General features: G+C 50.5%; 2 protein-coding genes across 3 annotated transcripts; both read right to left on the bottom strand.

Moving 5' to 3' along the window:
• Window positions 1-69: 69 nt before the first annotated feature.
• On the bottom strand, window positions 70-5,081 carry LOC148042860 (cytochrome P450 2A13-like). 2 transcript variants are annotated; one of them, XM_087727598.1, is made up of 9 exons: window positions 4,797-5,081; window positions 4,292-4,454; window positions 3,901-4,050; window positions 3,397-3,557; window positions 2,870-3,046; window positions 1,784-1,925; window positions 847-1,034; window positions 579-720; window positions 70-251 (listed from the first exon to the last, which is right to left on the bottom strand). In XM_087727598.1, exons 1-9 carry the CDS (start codon window positions 4,974-4,976, stop codon window positions 70-72), a joined length of 1,485 nt encoding a protein of 494 aa, XP_087583724.1. In that variant the 5' UTR covers window positions 4,977-5,081. The 2 variants fall into 2 exon arrangements, with proteins under 2 accessions (XP_087583724.1, XP_087583725.1); XM_087727599.1 differs by lacking the exon at window positions 4,292-4,454 and having other exon boundaries at window positions 3,901-4,058; window positions 4,795-5,081.
• Window positions 5,082-8,857: 3,776 nt separating this feature from the next.
• Window positions 8,858-14,390, bottom strand: LOC148042861 (cytochrome P450 2A13-like). The gene is made up of 9 exons (XM_087727619.1): window positions 14,169-14,390; window positions 12,703-12,865; window positions 12,325-12,474; window positions 11,300-11,460; window positions 10,839-11,015; window positions 10,266-10,407; window positions 9,815-10,002; window positions 9,547-9,688; window positions 8,858-9,269 (listed from the first exon to the last, which is right to left on the bottom strand). The coding sequence occupies exons 1-9, from the start codon at window positions 14,346-14,348 to the stop codon at window positions 9,088-9,090; spliced, it is 1,485 nt and encodes a 494-aa protein (XP_087583745.1). The 5' UTR covers window positions 14,349-14,390; the 3' UTR covers window positions 8,858-9,087.
• Window positions 14,391-16,723: the final 2,333 nt, after the last annotated feature.

Below are 16,723 nucleotides of genomic sequence, written 5' to 3' on the forward strand. Positions count from 1 at the left end.
AGGAAGGAATTGGCAGGGTAGGGAGAGACACGGAAAGCAACTTTGGAGAGACTCCAGAGGGCCCCTCCTTCAGCGGGGGATGACGGAGATCTCATAGATCCGTGGGATCGTGGCGAACCCCACCAACATTGGGGAGAGGTCGATGTCTTCAGGGGGCACAGCTGACTTGAAGCGGAAATGCTGAAGGATGCTGGTGAGGAAGAGGAAGAGCTCCACACGGGCCAGATGTTCTCCTAAGCAGTAGCGCTTTCCTGCAAAAGTCCAGAGCAGAGAGGCCGGTGGGCAGGAGGACCCCCGTGTCTGCCTCCCCAATGGGGCCTGAGGGCGTCCTTCATTTGAGGATGCAACAGAAGACTTGGGGGTCCCTTTTGCGGCCTCTGAAACTTTCCCCAATATCTGCTTTGTGACTCTAACTTATAACTGTGTCCGAGTGGAATGATCCAGGATGCGTTTCTGAATGTCCCTCTGCATACCAGGGAGAGGCAGGGAGGAGAAAGAGGGGGGCTTTGGGGGAGGGTCTTTGGGAGGGTTGTCTGAGGTGACTTTCTGGCTGGAGAAATGGTGGGGTGGGGGCTCACCAATGCAGAAAGGTATGAAAGCCTCATTCTTCTGGAACTGCCCCTTCTCATCCAGGAAGTGTTGGGGGTCAAACTCCGCAGGTCTTGCAAAATGTTTGGGGTCTCTCATCGCTGTTCCCAACATGGGGAAAACTTCGGTCCCCTGAGGGCAGGAAATAGCATCGATTATTCATCAGGATGATGGGAACTATGATCCAATGTATGTGGAAGACTGATACCCTTGAGGACCACCTTAGAGTGGGAGCAGAGATATCCCCCCCCTTAATACCTTGGGAATTGTGTAGCCCCTTAACTGGACATCTTGGGTGACACGCCGTGGGACTGAGAAGGGTATCAGGTCCCCAAATCTCTGTATCTCATGAATCACGGCTTCCGTGTAGGGCATCTGCAGCCTGTCCTCCATGCTGGGAGTCCGATTGACACCAATGACGCGGTCAATCTCCTCGTGGATCTTCTCTGGGGAGAGATCAGAAAGAGGAGCCTAGGAACCAGAGGAGGCCCACTTCTGACCTTCCACTTCTGATCTGGGGATCCCAGCAGCTTCCTGAGTAGGCAGGAAAATCTCCCATCATGCACTTTATCACACATTAGTTCTTAAGAAAAACAAGTGGTAAGAATTGCTCAACAAGGAGTGTGTTATGGGGAGATGAAAAGCATGGAAAATATGTGAGTTGAGAGTGGACAACTCTCTTGACCTTGATGTGGACTAGTGATTAAGGTGATGGATGAGGATCAGAAAAATCCAGATTCCACCCACAGCTGGAGAGGTTGGCCCAATCCTTATCAGTTCCAGCTACCCATGGAGTTATGGGGGACAATGAGAGAGGGAGAGCTTCAACTCCTGGAGAGAAGGTGATGGGACTCCAAGAAATCCCTCAACTGCTGCTTGGGAGAAGGTGTTGGGCCTTGGAGTCTCCACTGCTCCTGTTCCAACTACCACCCTGCCCCCCCCTCTCTCTCTCTGTGTATGTGGTCATTAGAGGGTGCTTCTCTCTCTCTCATCGGGTATTTCATTTCTCTCCTTGTGTCTGTAGCTGAATGGTGAGGAATTTATCTACCATGTGTTTGCTTGGATAGATTTTATATAAACCACTCTTAATTGTATAAAGGGTCTGTGTGCTGTGTTTTTCTTGTGGGGTTTATCTCATAATAATAGTCTGCCATAACTCTGACAGGTTTTATTTCTCTGTTGCCATGGAAATTACCTTCCACCTCTGGGTGCTTCAGCAGGATCAGGAATCCATAACGCAAAGTGGTGCTGACCGTTTCCGTACCACCAAAGAAAATACTAAGTGTCGTTGCGACCAGTTCCTCCATGGAGAAGAAGGAGTCGGGGTTTTTTTCTTCCTTGGGGGTAGAAAGTGGAAAGGTTTTATTAAGTTTATCTCTCTAGTTCAACATATTGGTCAACAAAATTACAACCCTCAGCCAGCACAGTCATCAACTTGACTGAAGGTCTACTTGGGAGTCAGAGGCCAAATCCAGTAGCCCTTGCACCTCCTTCTGAGCGGCCTCAGCTACACCTGGGGACAGCCCTGGAGCGCCAGCTATTTTCACGGCTTTCCTGATTTCCTGATATCGGACCTTCTTCAGACGTCTGAAAACCCTGAACACGAGACTGACTTTGATGCCAACACTGGACGTTTGACTTGAACTGTGAACCAGACCTTGACCACAGCCTTGCCCAGTGGTTTAGGCTCTTGTAGAGCAGGAATCTGGGGCAGTTCCTTGGATTGGACCAAGAGCCTTTGATTGGGAATCTGCCAAAGGTTTGTATCTGGTCCCATTTGAGTTGGTTTGTTTCTTTAGTGCATGGCATATCATTCGTAGACTAGCAACGTATACTATATAAACATTTCACCCTAGATGAATAAAACAATACAATATAAATGTTAAAAAGATCTAAGTTCAAATACTCAGCTAGTTACCATATGATCCACAGTTTCTCTTCTACCCGCCCCATCACCCTCTGGAGCTGCGACTACATAATTACTCCTGCAAAGATTAATTATAAACAGGATAGAGGCCATGAAAGATGAATGTTTGCCCGCAGAACAAGGTGGCTTCTGACAAGCCTGGAGCTGTATAGACCAGGTGCCAAGCCTAACAGGTTGTGTTGAAGGAGGCCTCAGAACCACGGCCCTGTTTGAGGGTCCAACTGCGGCACATATGCCAGATATCCCGGCAACAATGGGATGCCTATTTGAGTTGGTCTGACTGTATTTCTGTGACGGTATTTCTCTGCACATTAATCTTCCCATTAATCAGGTCAAGGTGTCCCCCACTTCTACCTGCAGCATTTTCACCAGGAAGCAGTCAATGAAATCCCGTGGGGAGTTGGGGTCCAGGGTCTCCTGGTGGGCTTTTGCCTTCTGGGCCACAAATTCCTTCAGCTCTGAAGACCTCCTGAAAGCCATTTGCTGTGAGCCAGGGAGGCGCTGCACGATTCCAGGGAAGATGTCCATGAACTGCAGGTCGGGTAGCAGGTTGGGGAAGGGAGGAAAGGGGGGGGTTACTGGGAGAAGACGACCTCGGCAGGGGTAGCTGAGAGGGGATGGGGTTGGGCAAGGCCTGGGAGGGGGAGGATCCCAGGAGTCCTCGGGCCCCTGACCCTTCCCTTCCCCCCCCCACGAGTCGCTCCTCCAGGTCTGCAGAAGAAGGACTCCTTCATCAGTGGGAGAGGAGAGCCAACCATTGACCATGCCACCTTCTCTTCACACACTTACACACACACACACACACACTGCAGTGCTTTGAGGTGCAGAGCCCTGCATGAATGCTGATGCCAGGAGCAGCAGAAGGGGGGTGGGGTGGGTACCTGTCCCAGGGCTGAGGAGGCGAAGCAGAAGAGATGGTTTACTGCGGTCAGCAAAGAGAGGAACTCCTGGTCTTCGTAGTCAAAGCGGCTGCCGAAGGAGACGGAGCTGATGACGTTGGACACGGAGCGGCTCAGGAAGTAGGTGGGGTCAAAGGGGGCCCCTGGGGGGGAGACAAGAATTCTAGGCCCAAACAACCGGAAACACTCGGGGTCCACACCTACCCCCCCCTAAGGAAAGTGAGCTTGAGGGGGTCTGGTTGAAGCTGGCTCTGGTTGCAGAGCTCCTAGGACTGGTCAGGATCCCTCCTTCAACCGGGACAGCCTCACCTCTGGGGCCTTGTAGAGTGGGGGCTGGGGGGGTTCGGGTGGCAGGAAGGGGAAATCTCCCCTTGGGGCTCTGCACATGTTGCATGGCTTAAGCCAGGTTCTCCTTTTGGGCTTTGCATGAGCCCCCAACAATTGCTCCCCTTGCCCCACTTCATGGGGCTCCAGAAATCCACCTGCCTTTTGTGCCTCTCAGGGCTTCCAGTAGGAAGTGGGCTTCCTCCAGGATCCGCTCTTCGATGGATCTCTTTCCCACCCCAAAACTCCGAAGGGCCGTGATGGAGAACCGTCGCAGCTCTCTGCCCTTTTCCCCGCTGCTGAAGGCAACTCCTGTGGACCAAAAGAGAAGGGCGGTGTTGGGACCCAAAGAAGGCCTCCCTTCCTTGGAGCGGATTTCCTGGATGTCAGAGAAGGGCATCTCTTTGGGGTCTTCAAAGGGGGCTCTTGATGTGGCTATCCATCCAGGAATCATAGGGATCCAACATATTGTGTGTTCCAGCTCTTCTGCTCAGCACAGGGGGCTACAAATGCGTCTGACCATCACCAAATCATTGAGGGACCCTGGACATACCATGACCTTGGAAGATCCAGTCAAAGGTGGCCTGTTGACCTCGGTCCTGGAATTCGTTCCCTTGGTCCACCAGGGCCTCCTTAATGGCCTCGTAGCCGCATAGCACCAAGATGCGCCGGGGGCCCAGCTGGAGCGTGAAGACCGACCCGTACTTTTCGCTCAGCTGCCGGAGAAACCGGGAAAGAGAAGGGGCAGAATTGGCCGGCAGAACTAAATTGGTCCTCACGAGCATCTTCCCCCAGCTGACCAGCTGTGACCCAGGGCAGAAACTTCTGGACAGAGAGGGTCTCAGTGGGGAAATCCAAGGGGTGGGTCCCCTGCTGTGGAATATTTGACCATGGGGTTCAACCCCTGGGACCCCCAGATGCTGGGGAGGGGGGGGTATTTGACCCACTCCAGGGTGGTGAAATCATTCCTGTCTAAAGGTCCTCTCTGCTTCAGGAACCTTTCCGTGCCCTTCTATCCCCCCAAATTCTGCCCCCGGTTGCTCCGGGGGAGGCCTTACCTTGATGAGTGAATTGGGCAGGTTGTTTCGGTCTATCCAGAGCAGGTTCCCAATCAGAGGGAGGGGCGTGGGTCCAGGGGGCATCTTGCCCCTTCGGCGCATTTGCTGCCAAGAGGAGAGGAGCAGGAGGCTGGCCAGGAAGACGGCCAGCAGGAGGGTCCCTGCTCCCAGGAGATCCATGGGGACGGGCAGCTCCAGCACTTCCCAGGGGCTGCAGCCGTCGGGAGAGTCTCAGCCTGGCTCTCCAGGGACCTAATATAGGACCTGGGAAGGAGTGCAACGCCCAACTCATCATCCAGGTTGTGTAATCGCCCAGGTCTCTTCCAAGCCAGGCAGGAGTGCATTTGTGCCAATTCATATCTATTCAAATTGTAGATTAATTGTCAGATTAATTATTAATGCATTAGAATATTTGGGAAAGAACAACCAGATCCCTGCTGCGTTTATATTCTTGGATGCTGAGAAGGCCTTTGATCGAGTTAATTGGCAATTTCTGTTGAAGATATTGCAAAAAATGCAGATAGGAGATAATTTTTTACAGTCAATTAAAGCAATATACCAACAGCAAACAGCACAAATTATAGTCAATGGAAGTTTAACAGACTCTTTTCAAATTGGAAAAGGTACAAGGCAGGGCTGTCCTTTGTCCCCATTATTGTTTATTATAACTTTGGAAGTATTGTTGAATAAAATACGGGGCTTGGATGGCCTAAAAGGGATCAAGATTAGGCAGCAAGAATACAGAGTGCACACTTTTGCGGATGATTTGGTCATAATATTGGAACAACCGCAGGAATCCAGTATGGTTTTAATGAATACGATTAATCAATATGGTCAAGTATCTGGTTTTAAAATAAATTTAGGAAAAACCAAAATATTAGCTATAAATATGAATACTAAACAAAAGGAAGAACTAGGAGGGATGCTAGGATGTGAGGTAGTTAAAAAAGTCAAATATCTTGGAGTCAATATTTTAACCTCAAACAGGAAACTATATAAGCATAATTATGAACCACTTTGGCATAGTATACAGATAGAGATGAAAAAATGGGAGAAATTGCACTTATCTTTGCTGGGTAGGATAGCGGCACTGTCAGCACCTCTCCATTAATTAATTAGGAAAGAAAGACCACGAGACTCCATGTGTGGAAATCAAGTGTACTTTTACTAATTTAGAATGATTAAAGGCATAGCGAAGCGAAGTCTGATTATTTAGGCGCGAAAGCGATTGATATATAGAATAGCCCATTCCCCACCCTCTTGGCATCATAGTCCCAGTCCAATCATAATTCTTCCCAGTGTCAGGTGTGAGATAACTTCAAAAGGCATCACAAGGATGGAATGTCGGTGCCGTTAGTCCTGGCGGGAAACACCCACACATGCGTAGTCCGATCAGCCGATGAACTCCAGAACATCTTATAAAAATTTTCTCTCAGGTTTTGAGCTTGTGTGAATTTCACATTTGTTACCCATATTCTTTCCCATGTATCCAACATTATTGGTTCTTCAATATTTTGAGCCCACTTTATCATACAATCTTTAACTAATTCTGTTTCCGAATCCATCTGTATTAATACATTATATATCCTCTTTATATGCATTAAGCTTTGATCTCTTATTTGTTTAAACAAATTATCTTCAGCTTGGATAAAACCAATTTTTTGATCTATTTTCCACCTGGCCTGTAATTGCCCATACTGGAACCATGTTTGAACTACCTTCACCTCTTTTAATACCTCTAAAGATTTTAGTTGTACTAAAATCCAAAGTGTCCAGAATCATTCTCATATTATCTTTACCTTCTCTCTTTGGCAGAAACCCATTTTGATCAGGAGGAATAAATTTATTTAAATATCTTTTTTAAGTCTTTCCCTTGCAACTGTTTCTAACTCATGAGCTGGGCTGGAGCCTGAGAATTGTTCCTAGGAGCTGGGATTGGAAGCCTCTGCTTTGCTAGAAAACAGCCACAGCCAGAATTTACTGATCTGGTAGTTACTCTAAAGGCAACCCCCTAGGACAGTGATGGCAAACTCTTTCCACAAAAGCTATTGCGCTTGCTCGTGTGCCCACCCCCATTATTTAATGCTCCCTGCGCATGGACGTGTGACACAGACACCCCTGCTGTCCTGCACATGGCTTTCTTGGAGCCTGAGGAGGGCAAAAATGGCCTCCCCTGCCCCCCTGGAGGCCCGTTTTCTGACTTCCGTTGGGCCCACTGGGTCCGCTTTTTGCCCTCCCCATGCTCTATTATCTGGGGGCTGTCTAGGGGCCTGGGGGGGGCAAAAAACACCCCAACGCACAAACCAGACGTAAAGGAATGAACTTCCGGTTTTCGCGTCGGACGTTTTTTCGTCCTCCAGAGGGCGAAAAGCATCCAAAACTCAAGGCCAAAAATCAGCTGACCCGGCGCACGCACTGGAGCTGACTGGACAATGCCTTGCGTGCCCTGAGAAATGGCTCCACGTGTCACCTGTGGCACGCATGTCATGGGTTCGCTATCACGGCCCTAGGAACTAGGACCAGGAAAGGAAATTCGTACATAAGAATTAGAGTAGTGGGAGATGTAATCAGGGGCGGAGACACTTTGGATAGGTTCTGACATCATGATTGCTAAGCCAATGAAGAAGGGGCGGGAGGTGGATTTGTAGAGTATAAGGCAAATGGATTGATGATTTAGGGGGTGTTGCGGAAAATGACAGGCTTAGACTTCTCAGGATACAGGAAAAGTTTATTTGGCAGCCAGGTTCAGAAAGTTAGCCACATAGCTAACATTGCAAGTTCTGAACCACCTTCATCATCAAAGCATGCGTTCTTATACATTCTCAAAGGCAGCGTCACACGGAAACACTTAACTCATTTCCTATTGGTTACCTTGAGGGAAAGGCCTTATAAGGAGATGGGGGTCTGTCTTCTCCTTTTTTTTTTTTTAATTACACAGACAACAATGGGAAAGGGAGAAGATGGGGGGGAAAAGGGGGGGGAGGGGAAACCCATCTTCACATACAATATGTCGTTTGATCACAGGTGCATATACATCCCGTATCTCTCTATTGTATATTTAATAAACACCACAATAAGCTAGGGTTTAAAAAACAAAACAAAAAAACAAAATAAAACAAGAGGGAAAAAAAGGGTGGGGGGAGGGGGGGAGGCCAAAAAGGACAAAAAAAAATCCAAAAAAGGGGGAAAAACAAAAACCATCATCACATGCAGCATGTCGTTTGGTTACGGTTGTTTTAACATCTACATCTTCAAACAATATTTACCATCTCAAATATTTCCTCTAATGTAACTAAAGGCCTCATTTTCCTTCTACAATATATATTCAGTTAACATTAGCATTGTTTTCCCCCAGAGAGTATACTTCTATTCATTGTTAACCTTGCATTTCATACCTTCAAACAGAGATCTTATTCCTTCATTGTTCAACAAGGCATCGCTGCCTATATATACCAGTTTTCATTTGTTCCCCTATTAGAATTGCCTTATCAGCAGCGAAATATCATTATAGTAAGTTCTTAACCTTATACATTATATCACCAGACCTTATATTAGTACTTCCTTATATCATTGTTGAATTATTTCACAGCATAATTATATCATCATTTACTTTTTCCAACTAAGGCATAAGTGTATCATTTTTCATTTCCAAAATTTTGTGTTTTTTTTCCCCTTAGCCATTGATAAAACAAATCCCATATCTTATAAAATTGTTCATCCTCTTGCTCTCTAATTTCAAATGTCTTCTCCTTTTGTTACAGGTATGGACCACGTGTCATTAACGAACTTCATCTGACCCTTGTGGTTTGGACTTTTGACATAGGGACGTTGGCTGGAACATCTTGTGGTTAGAGGCTGATGACATTTCCTTTAAGCAGGCTTCTAACCGTCCCTCTTGTGCCACGTCTTCATTCTTATATTTTTAATCCATGTTTTATTCTACTTTAGGGGTGCCCACTGTACCTGCATCTGCATGGTTCACCCGCTTGCCAAAGTGAAGAATGAATTTTCCACTGTTTTCTCTTGGACATTTTGGCTCGGGATTGTTTTTTTCCAAACTACACAAGGATCACCCCCTCCACCACCACCGGAAGCCAGAGGCCAGAGCCACTGCAGGGAGGGGCACAGAGATTGGGGTACGGGAGCCAGAATGCAATGCAGGGGATGGGGGGGCCCATAGCTGATATTCTCTCTGGAGATGGAGAGGAAGCTGTGGTGCCCTCAGGAGAGGGCCATGTCCTCAGAGAGCATCTGCGGAACACAACTTTGGAGAGACTCCAGAGACCCTCGCTCAGCGGGGGATGACGGAGATCTCATAGATCCGTGGGATCGTGGCGAACCCCACCAACATTGGGGAGAGGTCGATGTCTTCAGGGGGCACAGCTGACTTGAAGCGGAAATGCTGAAGGATGCTGGTGAGGAAGAGGAAGAGCTCCACACGGGCCAGATGTTCCCCGAAGCAATAGCGCTTTCCTGCAAAAGACCAGAGCAGAGAGGCCGGTGGGCAGGAGGACCCCCGTGTCTGCCTCCCCAATGGGGCCTGAGGGGGTCCATACTATGCAGAAGCAACAGAGGACTTGGGGGTCCCTTCTGTGGCCTCAGCATCTCTTTTGGATTTGTGCTTTGTGGATGAAGCACTGGGACCAGGGTGCGTTTCTTCACCAGCTCTCTGCTTATCAGGCAGGAAACAGGGGTGACCTTGAGGGGGTTCTCGGAGGTGACTTTCTGGCATGAAAAAATCAGGGCTCACCTGTAGAGAAGGGTATGAAAGCCTCATTCTTCTGGAACTGCCCCTTCTCATCCAGGAAGCGTTGGGGGTCAAACTCTGCAGGTCTGTCAAAATATTTGGGGTCTCTCATCGCTGTTCCCAACATGGGGAAAACTTCGGTCCCCTGAGGGCAGGAAATAGCATCGATTATTCATGAGGATGATGGGAACTATGATCCAATGTATGTGGAAGGCTGATACCCTTGAGGACTACCTTAGAGTGGGAGCAGAGATATCCCCCCCCTTAATACCTTGGGAATTGTGTAGCCCCTTAACTGGACATCTTGGGTGACACGCCGTGGGACTGAGAAGGGTACCAGGTCCCCAAACCTCTGTATCTCATGAATCACGGCTTCCGTGTAGGGCATCTGCAGCCTGTCCTCCATGCTGGGAGTCCGATTGACACCAATGACGCGGTCAATCTCCTCGTGGATCTTCTCTGGGGAGAGATCAGAAAGAGGAGACTAGGAACCAGAGGAGGCCCACTTCTGACCTTCCACTTCTGACCTGGGTACCCCAGCAGCTTCCTGAGGAGGCAGGAAGCCACCCAGCATGCAGAATACCAGGCGATGGGTCTGAATTTCACAAGGAAGTTCAGTTGAAGTCCCTCAACTGCTACTTGAGAGACGTAGTTGGGCCTTGGAGGTCTCAACTGCTCCTATTCCAACCACCACCAACACTCTCTGTTGCCATGGAAATTACCTTCCACCTCTGGGTGCTTCAGCAGGATCAGGAATCCATAACGCAAAGTGGTGCTGACTGTTTCTGTCCCACCAATGAAGATGCTAAGCGTGCTTGCGAGTAGGTCCTCCATGGAGAAGAAGGAGTCAGGGTTGTTTTCTTCCTTGGTGGAGGAAAAGGGAATTTTTAAATCGATTTGTTTATCTCTCTAGTTCAGCTATTCCTGCCCACCAGGGCTAAAACTCCCCTCACTTCTCCGCCAGAACAGCCACCATCTTGACTGAAGTTCTGCTTGGGAGTAAGATTCAAAATTGAAGGACTGAGATGTTTCATCATCACCTCTCAATGATCTCAGCTACTTAGGGAGTTACAGCTATTTCACAGCTCTACCTAATTTGCTGGTGTCCAATCTTCTCTAGAAGTTTGGACACCTTGAGCCTTGATGAGGCTTATCTTGCTTTCAACCCTGGACTTTTGTTGACTTAAACTCTGGGTCAATCTCCCCAAGTTTGTATCTGGTCCCCTTCAAGCTGGTCTGGGTGGGTTTGTGTGTGCGTGTTAATCATCCCATTGGCAAGGTGTCCCCCTTTTTACCTGCAGCATTTTCACCAGGAAGCAGTCAATGAAATCCCGTGGGGAGTTGGGGTCCAGGGTCTCCTGGTGGGCTTTTGCCTTCTTGGCCACAAATGCCTTCAGTTCTAAGAACATCTTGAAAGACTTTTGCTGTGAGCCAGGGAGGTGTTGCACGAATCCAAAGAAGATGTCTAAGAGCTGCAGTTTGTGTGGCAGGTTGAAGGAGAGAGGAAAAGGGGGGTTCTTGTAGAAGAAGGCCCTGGCAAGTGGAGCTGAGGTGGGATGGGGGTGGGCTAGGCCTGGGAGCGGAGGCCTTTTCACCCTACAGAGTTGCTCCTTCAAGTCCACAGAAGGTTCTCCTTCATCAGCGTGAGAGGAGAGCCAGCCATTGACCTTGCAACCTCCCCTTCACACAAACACCCACTCCCGTCTCGCGAGATTCAGAACCCCCCAAGCAGAGGCAGCAGAAGGAGGGAACCCACCTGTCCTTGGGCTGAGGAGGCAAAGCGGAAAACTTCCTGTATTCCGGTCAGCAGAGCAAGGAACTCCTGGTCTTCGTAGTCAAAGCGGCTGCCGAAGATGATGGAGCTGATGACGTTGGACACGGAGCGGCTCAGGAAGTAGGTGGGGTCAAAGGGGGCTCCTGCGGGCAGAGAAATCTTATAGGCCCAGAGCAACCGGAAACACTCAGGGTCTGTTAGGAATATAATCTAACGGTTGGGTTGGCAATATATAACTCACGTAGCAATGCTATACCTGTTTCTTTAAATCATACTACAAAATGTGATTGGTTGCTGTTTTCCTTAATCGGCCATAAGAGGGAGCTAGAACGACTGTTAGCTCTCTCTGTTCGTTAGATGCTGATCTGATCTGATCTGAGTGCCATGAGCTTTGCAACTGCTAGCAAACTTTGAGTACTGAACTGATTATATGATACTGGACTATGTTATTTGGATTATCCTTTAACTGAAAGACTTTGATGACTGACTGTCTTATCCGTGGATGACTTGGACTGTTTGATGGACTCTGATACCTCTATTTCCACGAAAGTAAAAGCCTATTTAAACTGCAGAGTCTCTGTGTGCTGGTTTGTGTGTTCTCCAACACAACTCTCGCAACGCTTCGCTGAACGTACTCGCTCTCCCAACGGGGAGCTTTCCTAACACTGTCCACTCCTAGACCCCTTCAAGAAAGAAAGAAAGCACCTTTGGCTAAAGCTGCCTCTGGTTGCAGGTCTCCTGGGACTGGCCAGGATCCCTCCTTCAACCGAGACAGCCTCACCTCTGGGGCAATTGGGAGCCGTGCAGAGAGGGTCATAGAGGTTGGGAGTGGCAGGAAGGGGAAATCCCCCCTTGGGGGTCCTGCTGTTTTGCACGGAGCTCGTGCTGGATTGCTTAAGCCCGGTTCCCCTTTTGGGTATTTGAGCTTTGCTGAGCCATTTTCCTCCTCCCCCCCACATGAATTTCCCCCCTTGCCCCACTTCAGGGGGCTCCAGAAATCCACCTGCCTTTTGTGCCCCTCAGGGCTTCCAGCAGGAAGTGGGCTTCTTCCAGGATCCACTCTTCGATGGATCTCTTTCCCACCCCGAAACTCCGTAAGGTCATGATGGAGAACCGTCGTAGTTGTTTGGCCTTTTCCCCGTTGCTGAAGGCAACTCCTGTGGCCCAAAAGAGAAGGGGGGAAGGGGTGCTGGGACCCAAAGAAGACCTCCCGGCACTCTGGTGGGGGGGAGTCTTTCCAAGCCCTTCCTTAGAACAGAGAACAGGGAACGGGAGTCATGGTGGGGACAACCATTCTGGAGCCACAGGCCTCAGTGCAGGGGAAACCGAATGCACCTTCCCCCGCAGGGCCCTTGAGGTCAACCGTCACCAATTCTGAACCATACCGTAACCCCGGAAGATCCAGTCAAAGGTCCCGTGATGCCCCCGGTCCTGGAACTCGTTCCCCTGGTCCACCAGAGCCTCCTTAATGGCCTCGTAGCCGCACAGCACCAAGATGCGCCGGGGACCCAGCTGGAGCGTGTAGACCGGCCCGTACTTTTCGCTCAGCTGCCGGAGAAAGCAGGAAAGAGAAGGGGCAGAATTGGCCAGCAGAACTAAATTGGTCCTCACGAGCATCTTCCCCCGGATGACCAGCTGTGACCCTGGGCAGAAACTTCTGGACAGAGAGGGTCTCAGTGGGGAAATCCAACGGGTGGGTCCCCTGCTGTGGAATATTTGACCATGGGGTTCAACCCCTGGGACCCCCAGATGCTGGGGGAGGAGGGCTGTTTGACCCCCCCCCCTTCCTGGGTGAGCTGCTAAGAGCCAGCTTTTAACCTTGTTTCTGGCTCGTGGTCTTTTTGGTGTCCCCCCGTCCCCTCCTTCTGCCCAACAGCTGATCCCAATTTCCTACCTGCCTGGTGGTTGAAAATGGCTCCAGTAGGAGAGGACTCACGACAGGGGTGTGGCAATGGAGGAACACTCATTCTTATTACAGATAGGTTTTAAATACATGCAGGGGTTCTTCGTCTGGGCTGCAAAAGCTGTCATTATTTTTTTTTAAAGCAGGAGGCAAACTGGGTCCCCTTTTCTGAACAAGACACTTAGGAAAATGCGGAACCTTTCATGAGTCCTGTGGGAGAAAATCTGCTGGTGCAGAATCCGTAGGAGATGCAGAGCCCCGTTTTCCCAGTAGCCCATTTGGTGAAAAAGCACATCTGATGGGAGGCAGCTTGGGGGGGGGGGGGGAAAGCTCACTACGCTGGGCCCCTTACTATGCCTTTGCTCCAGATTGGCGTCACTGGGGCTCCCCTGGTTTTTGGCTCCTCAAGAGTGACACAGCTCCTATTCATGATTCCTGGCAATTCTGCAGTCAGGTCTCTGTCCTCTTCTCAGCAGTAGCTTTTGGGAAAAACCAGCATCCACCGGCTGCACCCAGAGGCTGCATGGAGAGACGCTTAAGCACCTGGAGTGAGACATGGAGGGGGTTTGACCGGAGAGGACACGTTCCCCTGCCCTCCTCCCTCCAGGCCCCCGTCCAGTGTGCAAAAGGTCGCAGCACACCTCTGGCTGTCCACGGAAGCAGGAGAACGGCAGGAGCTCAGGGTTGCTGTCCCTGGGGAATAGCTGCCTGCCGGGCAACCGAGAGTCAACCAGGACTTGATGGCACCTGATGCAGTCGTCTTCCTCTTCCTCCACCTGAGCCCCTCTGAAGAGGGGGAGAGGGACCGTCCCTCTGGAGCTTTGGGCCCCTGGGCTCCTCCAGCCGGCTGGCCCTCAATGCCGGGGAGTCCAAAGCCAGCCAGGGGGAGTTGATCTGGGGGAAGGAGCAGGTGGGAGGGCGGGGGTGGGGCACGGGGGGAGGCCTTACCTTGATGAGTGAATTGGGCAGGTTGTTTCGGTCTATCCAGAGCAGGTTCCCAATCAGGGGGAGGGGCGTGGGTCCAGGGGGCATCTTGTCCCTTCGGTGCATTTGCTGCCAAGAGGAGAGGAGCAGGAGGCTGGCCAGGAAGACGGCCAGCAGGAGGGTCCCTGCTCCCAGGAGATCCATGGGGACGGGCAGCTCCAGCACTTCCCAGGGGCTGCAGCCGTCGGGAGAGTCTCAGCCTGGTTCTCCAGGGACCTAATATAGGAGTGCAACGCCCAACTCATCATCCAGGTTGTGCAACTGTTGAGGTCTCTTCCAAGCCAGGCAGGAGTGCATTTGTGCCAATTCATATCTATTCAAATTGTAGGCGGAGGCTGCTCAGGAGCCAAAGTTAAACCACAATTTTGTTTTTCACTTACAGGTAAAATTAAAGGTTGTGGGAACGTCAATAACGTCCGTGGGGGACCTCCTGAGCATCACAAAGTTATCACCCAGTTGATGCAACCTGAGATGTTTTGTGGGGGTGCAGAAAGGGAAGCTTTGCTCTGAGCATGGAGTTTGCATTGTCCAGGACAGGAACCGGGAGGCTGAATGGAGGGAGGACCCGGGAAGGAGTGCAACGCCCACCTCATCATCCAGGTTGTGCAGCCGCCCAGGTCTCTTCCAGGCCAGGCAGGAGAGGGACGCCTGCCTAGAGAGTATTTCTGCCCTTTGCAAGATTGGGAGCCCGAGGTCCCAGGCCTGTCCGGTCCAGCTGGGCCTCTGCGCCCCCTTCTGCACAGCCCAGCCAGGGAGATGCGAGCTGATCGATCCCCCAAACAAGCAGAGGAGCTGCAGGTCGTATCTTCCTCCTCTGGCCACAGAAGGCTGAGGACGGTTGGGGGCGGATGTGCACCAGAGACCCCAGAAGGTCCTAAGGTTGCAGACTGGAGGGGGAGATCTCAGAGCTGCCCCTCTGGCTGCCCTGAATGCAAGGAAGGGCGCATGCCTCCTCTGGAGGGCAGCTGCAGGAGTCCCCCCCTCCCCCTCCTACATTCATGGGCAAGGAGGCGACCCTAGTGAGGGTTTTGAGGGCAGCAAAGGTTACGATTCAGGGACTGCCAGCAAGCAGGGCAAGGGGCGTTCATGGACAAATCTTTGGATCAACTGCAAGACCCAGAACTGGCAGCCCAGCCGTCTTGGGGGCCCATCACTAGACCTCTGAGGGAAAGGCAGCCACTAAGGGCTGTGGCCAATGGGAGTGGGGGTCTCAGTCCCACATGCTTGGAAGGGAAGACGGAAAGGAACCGAGAGATGCCCCAATGTTGGGCGGGCAATGTCCTTGGCGCCTCCGCAAGCGATGTGTGCCATGATGGGGCAAGGGGAAATGCCATCTTCTCTGGAAGCCCCCTGGACCCCCCCCCCACAGTTCTCCCAGGGGGGAGCTGGCCGGAGCTGATCCCAAGGCTGTACAGTTCTTTCCCACCCCAACTGGCCAGAAGCCCTGAGCAGGCAGCTCTTCGCACCCACTGGAGCACTGAGGGTTCTCCCTCACACCCCTCAGCGCTGCTGCTGCCGGGGCTATGGAAGTGTCGGGACCCACACTCCCCACTGCCCTGCCTGGGAGGAGTGAGGAGGGGTTTGGGCAAAGGAAGAAGGTCCAGTCCTAAGCAGGGACCTCTGCGGTTCATTCCCCCCGTGGCTTCTGCGTTTCCCTCTGGGTGGCTCTTCTGGGCTAATGGTAAGTCAAGCAGAGTCCTTGGGGTTCACCTATCAAACCCTCTGTGTATCCATGATATGGATGTCTCCCCCCCCCCCCCGTAAAATTTAATCCATCGTCTCTTGATAGTAAAACATGTTTTATTCTGTGTTTAAACTTTGTCCAGACTGTGTACAGGATTATTCACAATAAGCATTCTCTTACTAAATCCAGCATTTTGTACTCTTTCTTCTTAAAACTTCTATGATTTCACAATGTTCATAGTAAAAGGAATATTCATAGGAAACAAAAAAATGATTTCAGAAATAGATTTTCCTTAGGAAGATTGACTGCAGCAACCTCTGTTTCCGCAATTTCTCCAAGCCTAAATATCTTGTTATTAAAATACAGTATGTGAGAGTTTGTGTTTGTGTTTGTGTTTGTGTGTGTGTGTGTGCTTATTTCTCTAAACAGGCTTTAAATTGCAGTTTTAAAGGTCAGGCAGATTTCTAAGCTAAGAGACGGGAGAAGACGGCTGGCAGACGACTCTCTGGAAACGCCGCTGCGTATCAAGGCAGCTCCTGGGCAAAGTTTCTGGGGCGGGGGGCTTCCAGACCCTCTCTTGGGGCGGAAGGGGGCAACCCACCATGGGCAACTCACCACAGCCAACTGGGACAGTCCAACAAATACAAAAGTTATACTGATTTCGATGGAACCATGTTCAATAATAATAAAGTCAGCCCAGAAATGTAAGAGTTACAATAATGTTGACAAAAATGTGGCCATGGTAGCAAAAGCAGTTGAATGCAATGATTAATACAGCGTTGAATTGTCGCACAGCAAGTGGCTGCGGTCAGCTGTCCTTGACCCTCCTTTGGGC

This window comes from Thamnophis sirtalis, unplaced genomic scaffold (assembly GCF_051295495.1).
Source record: "Thamnophis sirtalis isolate CommonGarterSnake01/CBP01778 unplaced genomic scaffold, rThaSir2_p1.2 scaffold_13, whole genome shotgun sequence".
In the NCBI taxonomy this organism is placed as follows: Eukaryota; Metazoa; Chordata; class Lepidosauria; order Squamata; family Natricidae; genus Thamnophis; species Thamnophis sirtalis.

Bases quoted from the DNA above. Each gene is read 5' to 3' on its own strand.
- LOC148042861 (XM_087727619.1), bottom strand. From the start codon at position 14,348: ATGGATCTCCTGGGAGCAGGGACCCTCCTGCTGGCCGTCTTCCTGGCC. The intron at 11,016-11,299 runs GTGGGTTCCCTC...CACAAACTGCAG, and splicing joins CCTCCTCAGCCCAAGGACAG to CTCTTAGACATCTTCTTTGG. The intron at 10,003-10,265 runs GTAATTTCCATG...ATCTCTCCCCAG, and splicing joins GAAGCACCCAGAGGTGGAAG to AGAAGATCCACGAGGAGATT.
- LOC148042860 (XM_087727598.1), bottom strand. From the start codon at position 4,976: ATGGATCTCCTGGGAGCAGGGACCCTCCTGCTGGCCGTCTTCCTGGCC. The intron at 3,558-3,900 runs GCAGGTGGATTT...TCTCCCCCCCAG, and splicing joins AGCCCTGAGAGGCACAAAAG to GGGCCCCCTTTGACCCCACC. The intron at 1,035-1,783 runs GTAATTTCCATG...ATCTCTCCCCAG, and splicing joins GAAGCACCCAGAGGTGGAAG to AGAAGATCCACGAGGAGATT.